General features: G+C 40.6%; 1 protein-coding gene across 1 annotated transcript; it reads right to left on the minus strand.

The window, feature by feature from the left end:
- Positions 1-4,092: 4,092 nt before the first annotated feature.
- On the minus strand, positions 4,093-8,445 carry paqr7a (progestin and adipoQ receptor family member VII, a). The gene is made up of 2 exons (XM_056400274.1): positions 8,296-8,445; positions 4,093-6,914 (listed from the first exon to the last, which is right to left on the minus strand). Exon 2 carries the CDS (start codon positions 6,871-6,873, stop codon positions 5,809-5,811), a length of 1,065 nt encoding a protein of 354 aa, XP_056256249.1. The 5' UTR covers positions 6,874-6,914; positions 8,296-8,445; the 3' UTR covers positions 4,093-5,808.
- Between the last annotated feature and the right edge of the window lie 7,648 nt (positions 8,446-16,093).

Below are 16,093 nucleotides of genomic sequence, written 5' to 3' on the forward strand. Positions count from 1 at the left end.
GCTGGAATTAATTTGTTTTTATATCTACAAACGTCGCCTGCTGTCTCAACATGTTTTATAGCAGCTACAAAGTGTGAGACGTTTATAAATTAATTTCTGCAAAAATTGCCTGCTGGATCAGCTGTTCAATTAGACCACAAGAAATGCTCGATATGAGACGTGTTGAAGTGGTAAAGATGCTAGAAGGATTTACAGACCTTTATTACTGGTCTAACTCTGGCACATACTTTCCCCTGGTTGGTTTCTCAATCCAAAAGTCAAGAATATTTTGCATATAGCAGCCGTGTAGATCAGACAGTGCAGCACGGCTTATTTTGACAAAAGAGATGACTACAACCAACAGGACTTTTGTAACCACGGGACTCTAACCTGAACATGTGGTCTGCACACACACACACACACCTCTGGAGAATGGATCCAGCTGCACAGAGGAGGCCTTCACTCGTCCTCTAAGATTTAGTGTTGCAGGCCAGCAGCCACATCACTCAGCAGCACCACACACAGTGAACCTTGTAATGTGTGTGGTCACAACGGTGAAGCAGCAAGTCTTCACCACTACCTTCTGAAAGTTTAGAGATGTAAGAAAATGTTTCTAAAAATAGTTGCGATGCTCTGATTCTGTCTCTTGAAATATTCTCCTCGTTATTTCGTTACAGCTTCCTGCTGGTCCTGTCTTATTCCAACCAGAGACAGAGTCCACAGCCAACGCTACAGCACCCATGTGATGCTGTTCTCGGGTACAGCACAGGTTTGAACCAAACATGCTTACGATGGCAATATGCTAATGCTAAGCACATATAATGTTTACCATGTTAGCATGCAGACATTTTGCTAATTAGCACAAAAAAAAAAAAAGCTGAGGCTGATGGAAAGGAATTAGTTTGGCAAGTATTTGGTGATTGGACAGATTCAAATTTTGACCTGATGAATAGTCAGGGGCTCATCAAAGGTTTTACAATTCATCCTGAGGGGAACATGAATGTTTGTACCAAATTTTATCACAATCCACAAATTCAAATCACAAATTCAACCTCATGGAGGCGCTAGAGGAAAAAAAGTCAGGGGAACAAAAGAAGTCAGTAGGATGCATCGTCTGGGGACCGTGAACGTCTGTAGAAAATATTGTGCCAGTTCATCCGGTAGATGATGAGATGTTTCGCTGAATAAGGATCTCAAAAGTCAATGGGGTTCGTCCTCTGAGCACCGTGCATATCTCTACCAAACGTCACGGCCATCAAATAGTTGTCAAGATAAGTTTCTAATATCCAATAATGTCAAAGGAAAGGTCAGGGGATCATCAGAGGCCTTATCCTTTGGGGACAATGAATGTCTTTCAAAAAATTTGATATATTTCACTCTGTACCAAAATGCACTGAACTTGTAGTTGTTTGGTTAATAACAACTGATGAACGAAGAAATCCCCTGACTAAAAGAAACCTTCACTGTGAGGAAAATATAATAAATAAGAGGGTGTGTAGAGCTGCTCAAGAATACTTGAATGTGAAACATGGCTGCCAAGAGGATTCAGACGGGGGATTGTCCAGTTCTGCTTCACTCCGTCTGACCACTCGACTTCCCAGCAACAGTTAGTCACTTGAAATAATCTTGATTCATGCGTCTATGACATGTTTTGTTTTAGAGGACGTCAAACTCAAGACGCCGACAAACCAGCTGCGTGTTGTTGCCGGTTATAATGTTTTTAAATGTATTTCGAGCCCCCGTGAAGTCTAACGAGCAGGGATGAAATTTAATTTGGTAAGTTATCAAAAGGGAAGCAGACTGGCCCCTTCTATTGTGAGTGGGACAGGAGGAATGTGGGAGAGAGTCCAACAGCGCCATAATTCAGCTGATTCAGGGTTTTAAGTGAGTAACTGAGCCGTGCAGCATGGACCAACACACACCAGCGCTCGATGGGACTGGAGCCACACCGCAGAGCTGGCCAGGAGGAGGAGGAGGAGGACGGGGGTTGATATATCTGACATTCTGCAAGTGAGGTGAACAGTATCATCTCTGACGTTTGCACCAGAGGAAGTAGAAAAACAATTCATGCCATGGGAATGAAAAACCAGGCCTTTCTGCTGATGCGTTTACCTCAAATAAATGTCCCTTCATCAACACACGGGGGCAGCACAAATGTACCACAGACACAGACACAGACGCACTGGGACAGGGACTGCTGTTGCTTTGAAGGCAGTGTGGTAAAGATCCAATATGTCTTCATGTGAAGGGCATGTAAAGCTGATGAACATTAGTTTAATTTGGCAATTACAAAAAGAAAGAATGAAAGAAAACAGGTAAACGTCTAGAAAGTAAGCATGAAAAAAAGAGAATAATTAAAGGAATAGTTCAACATTTTTGAAAATATACTTGAGATATATTCAGAAGATCAACGCCGCTCTCATATCTGACTGTTAAATATAAAGCCGGAGCCAGGAGCGTTAGCGTAGTTTAGCATTAACACTGGGAGCTCGTTTCTCTAAAGCTCATTTACTAACGTGTTGCATCTTGTTTGTTTGATCTGAAGACGGTAACACACCAGGATGTGAAAACAAACCCACACAACCACAGGATCCACTTGAGAAGGTGAAATCAATTTATGTTTCAAGTAGAGTTGGTGAACTTTGAACTGTAACTGCTGATCTTCAAGGCGACAGAGAGCAGCGTCCTCCTTTTTGACACTGGATGAGGAGGCGACTGCGTTTGACCATTTCTTACCGACTGACCGACATTCACACCCAGTCGGTGAAGGATATCACACCTCTCTCCTCTCCACGTCGGCTGACTTCTCATTCCACCTCACTGTGTTGTCGTTCAGAACAACCGCAACTGCAACTGCAACAACAGCAGCAGCGGGAAACATCTGCACACGGGTCAGGGGAATGAGTGAGGCCAGGAGGGATGTGATCCAGGGAAGTTACGGATTGCCAACTTGGTGAGCAGCTGATTCATTATTTGGCACAATCTTATCCCCACGACTGAGAACAGTTTCCCCTACAGTGAATAAAGTCCCCCCCCCCTCTTGATCTGCAGGCTCAGCTCCCTGCAGCTCTGGATATGGATCACCCTGGAGGGCTAAATGCACCTTCACAATCTTTTGAAAGAGAGAGTTTGAACCCTGGGTGGATATTGCTTTAATCCCATTCTCATCTGAGTCTCAGGCATTTACCTGATGGGCGAGTGGGAGGACGTGAGCCTGCACTAACACGTTTGGGTTTGGTCTGGTCCAGCCTAACTCAGGGGCTTCGCCTGCTGTGTAGGGGAGCCAAAGCCTCTAACAGGTAATCTCCAAGCATGAGGCCCTCCTAAGGTCACATGCAGACAGTTGGGCCACAGATCAAGTTAGAGAATTCTGGGAAACAGGACCTGTATGAGAACATCTAGCAGACCAATTTCCACAAATGCAGACAAACAACTGACTCCATGTGGGTATAGCCGGCCAGGCAAGTAGCCTATGCGTCATTTGTTTACTGGCGCTGGCAGTGAGCGAGGGAGGGATGAAACAGAACATCTGTTTCCTACATTGACTGAATTAACCGCTGCCACCGCGACAATCCCTTTTATTTTGCTCCGTATGTTTAATGGCTACTTGACACAGATAGTGAGGGTCACCTGGTTGGTAAGATGAAGAATGAAAAAGAAATAAGGTGTTTAATTTACTCATTCACTGCATCTAGTTTCTCTACCTACAGACCTGTGATTTTACACGTTGACCCAGGACAATAAAGGCACAGATTCACTTGTTGCTAGTGTTTAGTCTCAGCTCATAAATTACCAGCATCACAGTGTCAAGTGTATCCTTACTGTATGTAAATAACAGCTGAGGCCCTCCGCCTGCCCCTGCTAGGAGGAACACTGTTTAACAGGTTGCTATGGAGACCAATTAACCATTCAGGGACATCCATCACGAAACAGCCATCACATTTGGCATGCTGTGTTTCGCAACAAAAGATTGTGACGATAAACTAGTGTTTTTCAATCCTTCTTTCATGAACACCTTTACAGCATTTGTATAACACACACTGTAAATCCTCTTTAAAATGTCATGATATAAAAAGGATTTTTTTCTTATATATCGGAGAAATTACAATTGACAACACCATTGACTTTAATTTAATTTTTCTTCTTGACAATCACAAGAAAAAAAAACGGAGAAAATCCTACAGGTTTAACAGAAAGTCAAAAACAAAAATAAAGGTGCATCAAGGGACAGAGAACGTAACGACACAAAAAAAAACAGGCACAATAAGGCAGAAGTCAATTCCCAACTGGAGTGTCAGGTGATCAGACATTATTCAGAGGCAGAGCAGTGGTATTAGCTCGGACAGTATACATGCAAGAGAGGTTTAACTTTTACTTAATGACTGTTGTCATCGCCGTCATTGAAAATACATTTCTCTGCTGGAGCCTGTTGGATGACAATGAAGGCAACAAGCATGTTGTTATTTGCATGAGACGTCACGTCGTTAGTCAGTGTTACACACTTGAAATTATAGTTTAACAAAAATGATTTTTCTCTGCCTCCAAGAAACATTTATTTAACTCAATCCCACTGTTTTTTTTACATCTTGCTCAGTAGTAGGCTTTGTTATCTCCCAAAGACATACATTATACATCATGGTACCTCTATCTTTAATTAGTACGCTCATGTAACACCCACACTCACTTTTCCCTAGCGACTCAAAAGCCTCAGACAAGATTTCCAATAAGACACAATACAGTGATATTCAGTGATAGCTGACATCCTAATATACAGTGCATAATACAAAACAGTCTACTTATAGATGCTGCTTGTCTAAAATAGGATATAGTCAAAAAAAAAAGTTAAGACTTTCATTATATATTACACATCGCTCATAAAATATCCAGCTTTCTTAAACACAGTCCAAAGAAAGTACATTCAATTATATATAAACGTGCTATGGAGTCGAGCTTGTGCTAGCGCAACGGAAACATTAACAAACATCTAAATCTCAGACTGGCAACGACAAACATCTCATCATGTGATGGAAACTTCAATCCTAAAAAGAATCAACACTGAGCCGTTATCTAACGGCACTCAGGGGCTGAGAAAAGCACGTTACAGTACATTTTTAATGCAATACTCAATCAGCAGCAACTTTATGCTAAACTTAGCATAAAATGTGCAACACAGGGCTTTCAAGGCACAATGACGAAGGCCACCGGCGTGTTGTAAAATAGTAGATTTTCTTTTTTTTTTATAGTGTCTGTACTTCATTTATGAAGTAGATTTCTGCATAGGAGAAATGTCGGCTCTCTTCTACAAGCCGTGATTACTGTATCACTTTTTCCATCATTTCAATAATCATTTCAACAATCGATTAGCCTGGGTGACATCACACAGGAGGCACTCACTCTCAAAATATTCAAAATAAATATCTGCACATTCAAGATACTGTTCAATACGTCATCACAGTGTTGTGGGAAAAAAGAAAAAAGAAAAAGAGATTTATTTTATCTGCATGTTAACTGCTTGTCGGCTATTTTTTTTTTCTTTTACCAGTAACACTCTTATGAACAATATCCACATTTTGATAATCTTTGCAAATTGTGAGATTTTGATTGTGCTGATTCTGTGAATTATTCCAAAAGTTCTAACACAGATGAGTCTCAAAATACTTCACTCCTAACATCAGTATGTATCCCTCTTGTAACCTGCGACTTACTGTTACGAAACGCTCAAACAGCTATTTACATTTACAAGCAAAAATAATTTGTTCCCTTTCTGTCAAAGCAGTACGTGTGGAAGGAAAGGCACATGTCACTGCAGTTCCTCCAACATCCAATCTATTATTTGGACTTGGTTTTGCAGTCAAGCACTTGTTTGACTTTCCTCAGCATGAGGGCACCAATCAGCACACACACAACCAGAGTGACGGCATAGAGTCCCGCAAAGAGAGCAACCTCACCGCTCCCGTGCAGACGCGTGTACAGCTCCCTGCGGCCCAGGTAATCGAGGTGCGAGGCGTGAATCTGACACAGGGTGCAGCAGGCGAGAAAAATGTGGAACACCTGATGACTCTGTCCCACGAAGTCGCAGCGTCCGGGGAAGAAGCGCTCCAGCAGCGGGCAGGTGAAGAAGAAGGCGCAGCTGAGGAAGAAAGCCACCTGGCCGAAGTGGTAGAAGAAGGCCGGGTCTTCGCTGGCTGTGGACCAGGAGAAGAGTCTCATCGCCACGGGGCTGCTGTCCCACAGGTAGGCGATCGCCGAGGGCACCACCTGGCACACCTTCCGCACCCAGGTCGGTAGGCTGTGGTTGCAGTATTTGCCATAGCAGCACCCCAGGCATGACAGACAGCTGAGAACGGTGGCGGCGGGCATGAAGAGGCCATGCACGTGTCTGTGCAAGCTCTCGTCCACGGCGTAGTAAAAGTGAACGATGGCGCTGCCGTACTGATACTGTGCCACTCCAATGTAGTCCAGAAAGAAGAAGGTGTAGTGATACAGCTCCGACTTGCCACCCAGTAGGTGAGCCGCCACACTGAATGCAGTGTAGGCCAAAGACGACAGGATGAGGATCAACAGGGGCCACGAATGAGGATCGTTTACAAAGTCCACAGTCTCAGAGAGCTGCCGCAGTTTCACCAGAAACACTAAGAACGCCAGCAGGTGAGTCCAGATGTTGAGGGTCTCATTGTGGCGCTGGAACAAGGACAGGAGGTAGTAGCGCCAGTTTTGGTTGAGCGGTCGGTAGCCGGTGCAGACGTAACGCTCCCTGAAGTACGAGGGAACCTCACTGTCTCTGACGGTGCCGGGCATGGAGGGCGCGGCCTCCGTCAGCATCTGAGGAACCTGCCGGATCTGCTGCAGGCTGATGAACACTCGCCCGATTCTCTCCATCACGATGGTCGCCATGGCTGTCGACAGCTGTTAACAGATGCACTCCTGGATGGTTCCTGCAGGAAGGATTTTAAGATAAAAGAGGTTCACTATGGTTCTTTGTTAAAACTTTTACAGTGGCTGTGTGTCGGCGTCGCACCAGGTTCTACCTTTAAAAATATCTTGATTACCTGATTTTTGTGTGTGTGTGTGTGTGTGTGTGTGTGTGTGTGTGTGTGTGTGTGTGTTTTGGAAAGAGGAGGAAAACTGATTGGGTCGGGGTCCCAAAGGCCACTGAACCACAGACCTAGATGTTTTAAACTCCCAGAGGCATGTGCGCGCCCGCAAGCCTCAGCAATTATCTAATTATGGTGTGATTGCAGACCCTCTGCTAGAAGCACGCCTCTGGCTCGTAAAGCTGTGGCTGGCTGTACCTGGCTGTGGGGAAGGACACAGGTGGGGCCTGATTAAATAAAGATTAAATAAATAAAATAAATAAAGTACAACTTTACTGATACTGTTATAGTATTTATACAAGCTGCTTAAGCAGTTATATCAATGTATTTTGTAGGTGTGTTTGCATATATTTTATATTTACTCTATGTAAAACTTTGCGGTTAGATAGTTAATGTGGTTAGACTTGGGCCAATATTCAATAATATATCTCGTATTCAATGATAGGATATCTCCTGTCATATGCGATATTTCTCATAATATCGAAATATTTACCTTACCTACACCTGAAAGATGGAATACAATAATAAATAATTATAGATTATAAAAATAATACCTGAATCATAAAAGACAATATAAATATGTATTATTAAAATAACTGAAAAATAAAATACAATAATATAAGTATATATTATAAAAAAGTATACATGAAATATAAAAGATAATACAATCATGTATTATTAAAAGAATAACTGAAACATAAAATACAATAATATAAGTATATTATAAAAAAAAATTCCTGATAATAAAACAATATAATTATAAATAATAAAACCAATAGACCCTCGATGACACATGGTCATGCAATGCAACTACAAAAAAAAGTCTCTGCAGCTGAAGATATAGTAGTAATAGTAGTAATGGATGACATTTTAAAATGAACATTAAGACATTAGGATTAATTAATTTCCCCCTCCTTACAGTAGCAACCAGCCACCAGTCTTTTTTTTTCTCTCTATACCCGCCCCTGTGAGAACCTGCTGCTGTGCCCAATGTCCAGCATCTAACGGACCTCGGCTTCACCCGGGTCCGCCGAACCGAGTCATGACGACGGACCCGACAGTTAACGTCGAGCTGCTGTGAAGGTCTGAGGTTCAGCCCGAGGCACTTCAGAAAAGTTCTGCCACAGCCTGAGACAAAGGCGTAACTTCTCCTACCTAGTGTCCATCACTTTGACAGAGTATTCAGCTGCTGTTTATGTAAACGGACACCTGAACGTCTCACCTTGAGGTGGTTGCCCGTTTCCTCACGTGTCCACGGTTGAGATGACCTCTTCTTCTTCTTCTTCTTCTTCTTCTTCTTCTTCCTCCTCCTCCGCCCGCCGAGACAAATATTCAACAGATTGAATCGTTCCTTCTGAAGTGAGAAAGCAGAATCAAGCTGACGTCGTTAGAACGAGGCCGGAAGTGTCGTGATTTTGCCATAAAAAATAAAAGCCTCATTCTTTGACGAATTGTAAAACAATGATTCATTTTGCTTTGAAAAATTACATCGTTCCGTTAATAATGGTAGAACTATCAAAAAACAAAGAATTAACAAGAATGAAACAGATAGAGAAAAACGTATAGAAAAAGTATAAGCAGATTGGAATTGATAAAATATACTAAACCAAATTTGATTTTGTAAAATAAATGTATGAAAAAAAAACAAATTCCAAGTCTAAATATAAACTTGAGCTTTTATGTTCAATTTTGAGGTTCTTGTACTTTACTTGAGTATTTCCATACGTCTGCCTACTTCTCCAGAGGGAAGTATTGTACTTTTTACCCCACTACATTTATTTGGCAGACTTAATTACCAGTTAATTTGCAGATTCACATTAGAAATAAAATCAACTAATGAATTATTTTAGTATTAGCATATTATAGTTTTATCTATTCAGCATTGGGCTAAGAATAGCCAAACACATGCAACATTAAAGTGATGCTCCTGCCTCAATAATTAGGCCTATAATCCAGTTTTGTACGTTGTTCTGTATAATCTGTTTTTATAATGTTTTTATAATGCTTTATTATTATGCTTTTTACTTCTGTTTTTATTCATATTTTATGATGTGCTATACAAATAAATTTGCCTTGCCAACTAGTGCTGTGTTTTATTGTGAAAAGGGATACCGGAAAACGTGTTGTGTTTGCAACTTGAAACACCGGGTGGATCAGAAGGAGGAAGATGTCTTTTTAAAAAAAAATAAAAAAAAATAAAAAAAGAAAGAAAACTTCAAACGTGAGTTGCCTTAATCCGGTCAGATTTGTATGCATAAGAGATGCGTTCAGGCTTAAGTGGTGAAGACAGTTATTTTCTGCTGTGTTCACCGTTAAACAGACAGTAAACTTGGGATTTCTTTACGAAAAACGTCCTCCAATCACAGGAGTCGTCTAACACTCGCTTGAATCCCTCCGTGGATGCAAAGTGAAGAATTTAAAACAACTTTAATCAGCGCATTTGTCCTAAAAGAGACAAAAACTCTCTGGTATTCAGACCACGTGGGGCTCCGGGAACATTACTTGTCAGTGACAGTCTGCTCCAGAGCTGCTGTTGGTTTTAATTGAGAGGTTTTTTTTCTTCTTCTTCTTCTTCTTCTTCTTTTTACATGCACAGACATGTGTACAGACATGGGCCGAGCAGACAGTATGATGACAGAGTATGAAAGGAGTTTGACCAAATTAGTTCAGATAATTTCCAGATTTTAGGGGGGGGGGGGGGGGGGGGGGCCTAGAAGGCAATATTTTATGATTGTGGGCAAATTTTAGTGAGTTAATAGAAAATCCTATTCTCACTTTAAGATCCTTTTTTCTGGTAAAATGTGGATAATTCTCCTTGACTGGACTCGAAAACCTGTTGGTCTCCATTATTAATCACTTTGATCAACATTTGTGACGCCCAGGAGTTTGGGTTTGTTGTTGTGGAGCAGCTTTTAATACGCTAACTCCTTTTGCAGTTAAAGTTCTCACAGACATATCTCTCTTCAACTCACATGTAGCATAATGTCCAACCCTTTTATTTCTGTTCTGCTTCTTATATCATTGATCACCAAGGTGTGGGATTCTCTGCCGTAGGTTTGAGAAGTGAAAGACAGTGAGGCGTGAAACTACAGGGTTCTTCGTTGTCACTGGAGTGTGCCATTGTCAGTTAATGGTAAATATTTTGAAGATTACCATAGAAGCGTGTGTGTGTGTGTGTGTGTGTGTAAATAAAGCAAAATGTGTGAGAGTTTTACCAGAAAGAAAAATTAAACCAAACATGACTGGCAGAAGGAACCGTCTCCACTCTAACAAAAGAAATGAACTAAATAGAAAACGAAGCTCCACCCAAACAGGAATGGGCAACATGAATATACAGGACATACAACAAACAACAAACCCTGACCGGGGCCATCGCACCAGTAAATATGAGGCTGAAGCTGCTTAGCTTAGCTTAGCTTAACTTAGCAAAAAGACTGGGAACAGGGGGAACAGCTAACCTGGTGAAAATATACCAAGAAATAGTCAGGTGCATGATCTCCACGACAACCATTTTAACGCTTCAGTTTTTTGTATGAATCAAACAAATGAGAGGAAACTTTAATGAGAGAACTCTTTAGACAGTGAACTGTTGTTAAGATGTACTGTATGTGCATGTTTTGTTTTCTTTATTTTAAAGGGCTGTATGTCTCTTGTGTTTGGTTTGTTTTGTGTTATTTCAGGAAATTGTTCTGAATCAAATTCAGCCCATGTAGTAAATAAATAAAAAGAAAATGGCTCTGTATCCCAGTATGTTATCAAATCCAATTTTCACCAAAGAATCCCCTTTGTTGTTCGGCTCCGAGACAGCAGAGCTACCTGTTACATAACCATCTAGCCTGAAGCATTGGTGAGAACTGGCCCTGGGGTCTGAGCTCTGCTGAATGTAAACTGTCCAGACTGCCCACATATTTCTTCAGTTTTACCTCTGGAGCGTGAAAGCACGTACCAGCCTCCGACAGTGCAGGGTTAGACATTTACAGTGTCTGTGATCGCTTTATCTACAGTACTGAGGACTGAGGAAAACATATCAATGCATGTGTTTTATTGCATGTTGTCAGAAAAACACGTGTTTTTAATGATGTAACAATCAGCTTTATTCTCAGATGACTAATCTGTTTAGTTTAATATTTGCTTCTTCAGTTTAACAGCATCTCGTCTTCTATCTTTGTGAAGGGTCAATTTTAATGTCAAACCTTGAGACTGAGGACGTTTTTTGGGAAGTAAAGTGAACACTTTCAACATACTGAACCACAAACTGCCCACAAATTCATCACCCGAGTGCGAGTGTGTGAGCGAGTGTGATAAAGAAGTGCAGTAAATGCGCTGTATGCATGTGTGAGTGAATGGGTGAATGTGGCTTGTAGTGTAAAGCTGTGAGAGTTCGATATGACTGTAGAAAAGAGCGACCATTAAATACAAGGTACATTCAAATACAGCCACATACTGTAAATACACAGTAACTTACTGACAAAACTGTGACCAGTATTGTGTTTTAAATTTACAAGAATACAGTAAAGAGCTGCACATTTATTTCTAGTAATATAGTAAGAAACTAAAAATGGTTGGTTAAGTTTATTGTTTTGTTTTTTTTTAATTAAATGATCTTTAAAAGCATTAAAAGTGTTTAAAAACTACTTTAATGTTTTTCTTTTTTCTCGTATGAAGGCCTAAGTCAGTGATAAGAACTTTTATGTCGCTGCTGCCGGACCACATGGTGTATACTTGTTTGCTATCTCAGTCTGATCGGGTGTAAAAGATTACATCCGTGGCAAAAACTAGAGCATCAAAATGGGGTAGCTGGTTACAGCAACAGGCGGTGAATCAACAAGTGATCTCTCCTCTATCAAACAGAAAAATAAGGAACTGAGCTTCTCCTGCTTTCAGTTCAGTCCTGATTGTTCAGATGTTTTTGTAAGAATAAAAAGTGCTCTGAGAACGTATTATTTGGCCTCTGAATTGTTACGGGGTCGGGTGCTGGCCACCAACATATCTGCGATTTTCTAGAGTTGGGAAAAGGTTGGGAACGGCTGGTTTAGAGGGTGATTCATGTGACAGCGACATGCTCGCATCTATAGACGTAGTTTGTATAAGAGAAAGTGTTCTCAGCCGTCTGTAGGGTGACAGGAAGAGGAGGGAAATAGCAACACCTCAGATAAGATCGTCCCCATCTGCACATTTCACTGAAATAACGTCAAAAACAGCAATTAAAAAAGCAATTCTAGCTGTTTTCCAGCTGTCCATGTAAAGTGTTTGCAGTAATTAACAGTCCTCTTCTATCCTGGAGGAAATTAGTGCACAGTGTACCAGACAGCAGAAGCTCTGGTCCACTTACAGTGACACGGACTAAATTTTGGCTCCAGCAGTTTTACTTTGCAGGCAGGACTTCATGAATGTGTGTACACATCACATGTGAAAGACTGGCCCCGTTTATATACGTAAAGTGCTGATGGTAGCAGCTGTATGATGATAAATTAGGACAAATTGTTCAAATTAAAGCTGTAGTTGCGTCTAAACTAATAGATGAGACTCATTTGTAAAGCTCAGATTAGTGAATGATTTATCATAGGCTGTTAAGATTAGAAGTCTGACACATGAACAATACGTCTAGAACAAGCGTAATCTGTGAAACCAGGTTCAGTTCAGGCCATTTTACCGTCTGTAATTCTACAAAATATTCATTCTCTGTACAATTTACTGTTTAGTTTCAGCAGAATTCCTTCCTGATGGTCAGTTTACCGTCAGTAAACTGGGAGGTTACACTCACATCACCACTTACTCTGTTTCTCTTCACAGTTATAAATATAGACACACGGCCTCCGATAAACACACATCGATCTTCTGAGTCTGAGGTTTTCTCTCCGTCCCTCCCTCTCTCTTTCTGTTTATCTCTTTGCAAATACACACTTCCTGTTGCTAACCACACTCGCTTGCTCAGTAACTCCATTTCCCATTTCAGGCCTTTTAACTTTTCATTTCCATCATATTCATTCATTCATCCATTTAGTCTCTCAATCAAATCTGTTATTGTCTTTGTCTCGAGTACCGATGTGTGATGGCGCAGGGTGTGTGTGTGTAAATTACACCAATCATTTACTCTTACTTTTTAATTTACATTCATTTGCATTCAATAATGCACTTTTATACACAAGATGTGTCACAACGAGAGACGCACGAGAACAGATAACCTACAAGAGAAAAACTAGAACATTATATACATTATTAACATCTACTTTACACACATTTAAGGATGGAAAACTATACTAAATACTATTCACAGCCGCATAACTAGTAACTTAAAATGTTTTGAGACACATTAGACAATATAAAATAAGATGTAAAAACACAAAAACATTCATAAATCAATTAAATTATACAAACCAGCGTTTTTTTTCTCTGGGTGTACAATGATAACTGCAGTGTATGTGTGTTCTGTATTTAATAGGAACTAGAAGGTGAAAGGGTAAACACACGATGCACGGGGGGGGGGGGGGGGGGTCGGTTTGCCCTGGAGACCCCGACACAGTGATCTGGTCACGTTTCTGGGTGGGTGAGGTCGTTGCAAGGTGCTTTGTTTTCTCTTCGACTGATTGGTTTTCTGCAAGTCGTACAAACACCTCTTTAACCTGTTCAACCTGTTTCCCCTGTAGAGTGACTCATGTTTGTTTGTACCTGCGACTGAAATGTCTTTTTTTTGTCTTAGGGAAGGTTTTCTAACTGTGAAATGACACAGAGGTATCTGAACGGCAGCCATGACGATAAGAGCTCGTCGCATGCCCTAAATGATAAGTAAAGGAGGTCAATGGTCTCTGTCTTATCTCTTTCAGATACACTGGACCTTAATTTATGAAAGGAAAGGAGATAATGCCATCCCACAATTCCTTGCAGCAGCAACAACACCTTGGCAGATGTACAGTATATGTCGAAACAACAGAGCACCCGATTTTATGCTGGTGACAGGATCCAAAACGTATGAAAATCCTTGTATGATTGTCTGAGCTCCAAATCCATGAATATAGATTTCTTCTTTTTTCAAACCCAATCGGGAGACATCTTGAAGCACAAACATATATAGATGCTAATTCACTAAATCCCCCATGAAAAAATTAATTTACTCTACTTAACGAATATATTAAAAAATGAAAGGTCAAATGCCTGGAAACAGTATTTACTTATATCTGAATATAATTTACTCTGGCTCCTTGCTCACTTCCTTATTTCTATTTAATTATCATGTTAATGGCTCAGCTCTTTCTCCTTGTATATTCCTTGAATGTTATATTATTTCAATCCTATTTGTTTAGTTTTAGTTTTTATTTTCAACAGTATCTATTTTGTTGTTACTTCCGATTAATAATTGATGAGTAAACGTTTCCTATGTATAGAATAAAAACCATAGAAATAATAGAAACCTTAGTCTAGCTGCAGTCGGATTCTCTTGACACCACAAAAGGTCTATCACGGCCCACGAGTGCACTTGCCCAGTGACTCTCCAGGATTTCCACAGAGGGGCAGTGTTTCATTTTGTTTCCACCGTGCTCGGCCATGACGGATTCACAGACTTCATGCAGTAATGCACAAATGTCATTTGATTGTTTTCGCTTCGTGAGCGGGAGAAGCAGTTTTGAAAATCGACAGGTGGATGTTTAATGAAACGTTTCATAGTTCATTCGCTGTGAAGATGTTTCCTGCTATTTATTGATAATGAAACCTGCTTTATTTTACACAGAGCCTCAGAAGCCAAGCTCTGTTCCTGTTCTGTAATAATATACCACCCCAAGTTTGAGATGTTACTCGTGCATGGTAATTTACTTGATTAAAATATGCTTTTATTTTGAAATATGCACCATATAACCACAATATGAACTGAAATACACACACTATAGGGCCTCAAGGGAGTTTAGTTGGGTTAAGTTGTAATGACCTCCCTCTTGTCCTCAGCTATGCAAAAATTTGAAGCTTCGTGTTCTGTGCTGAAGGGAAAAGAAAATCAATATCACAATTCAACAAATTACACTGAATCAATGGATGGATTCATTATGAGAGTTGTACGTGTCAGGTTTTTTTTTCAGACACTCACAAGGTTTCATTTGCCTTTAATGAAAAGCAGTTAACCCCTGGGAGCTTTTTAAGTGACATGGCGTTATGCAGGAAAGTGGTGTGTAGCTTCAAAATGACTGTTTGGGGAGTGATTTTTCTCTCTTTAATCAGGGTTTTATTTAACCAGGAACAAATACAACTTTTTAACTTCTTTACTTTTTTTTTTACACAACCCTGCTGATAAATCCACATTCTCAGATGTGTTTCTAAAAGTGCAGAATTACACCCTGACTTCATTTCTTATCTTGGTAATCACAGTCTAGGGAGCTGGACATGGAGACTTGCAGACACTTGACATTTTACTTTTCAAACCTTTGACTGAAATGGATGACACGTCACCGGGTTACAGTCCTTAAAGCAGCACATCCTCTGGCCTAATTGGGCTGGATGGCTCAGCCAGATATCGAGGTGGCATTTGCCGGAGAATTCCCTCAGCTCCCTGATCATGAGCCCAGTGTGCCTTCGTTTATCAATGTCTGCCTGCTTTTGCTGAGTAGTTTGTTTTTGCCCTTCGCACAATATATCACCTGTCACATCTAATAGGACGTAGTATGGAGTACACAGAGCCCCAGCGGATCCCTTGGGTTCATCTTTGTTTCCATTTCCACCATCGCCATAGATAACTCCTTCGGTAGCTGCAGTCTCTCCACTTCCACCGCGCCGGAGAGCTCTTTGTGCTGGCACGAAAACAAATAGAGGATTTTTGCAATAAACCGCATAGAAACCCCATTAAAGCACTTGTGCTAGGATTAAATCTGGATAATAACAATAGATTAACGTTCAAACTCAAAACTTGCACTTTATTGTTGACAAATTATTCAAGATTGGACTATAAGAATTTGGCTGAGTGTTCCCTAAAGTTTCTTAATGGATATGCTTGACTTGACTACTTGATTTGACTTAGTACACCATAGTATACCATA

The sequence above is a fragment of the Seriola aureovittata genome, chromosome 16 (genome assembly GCF_021018895.1).
Source record: "Seriola aureovittata isolate HTS-2021-v1 ecotype China chromosome 16, ASM2101889v1, whole genome shotgun sequence".
NCBI classification, from domain to species: Eukaryota; Metazoa; Chordata; class Actinopteri; order Carangiformes; family Carangidae; genus Seriola; species Seriola aureovittata.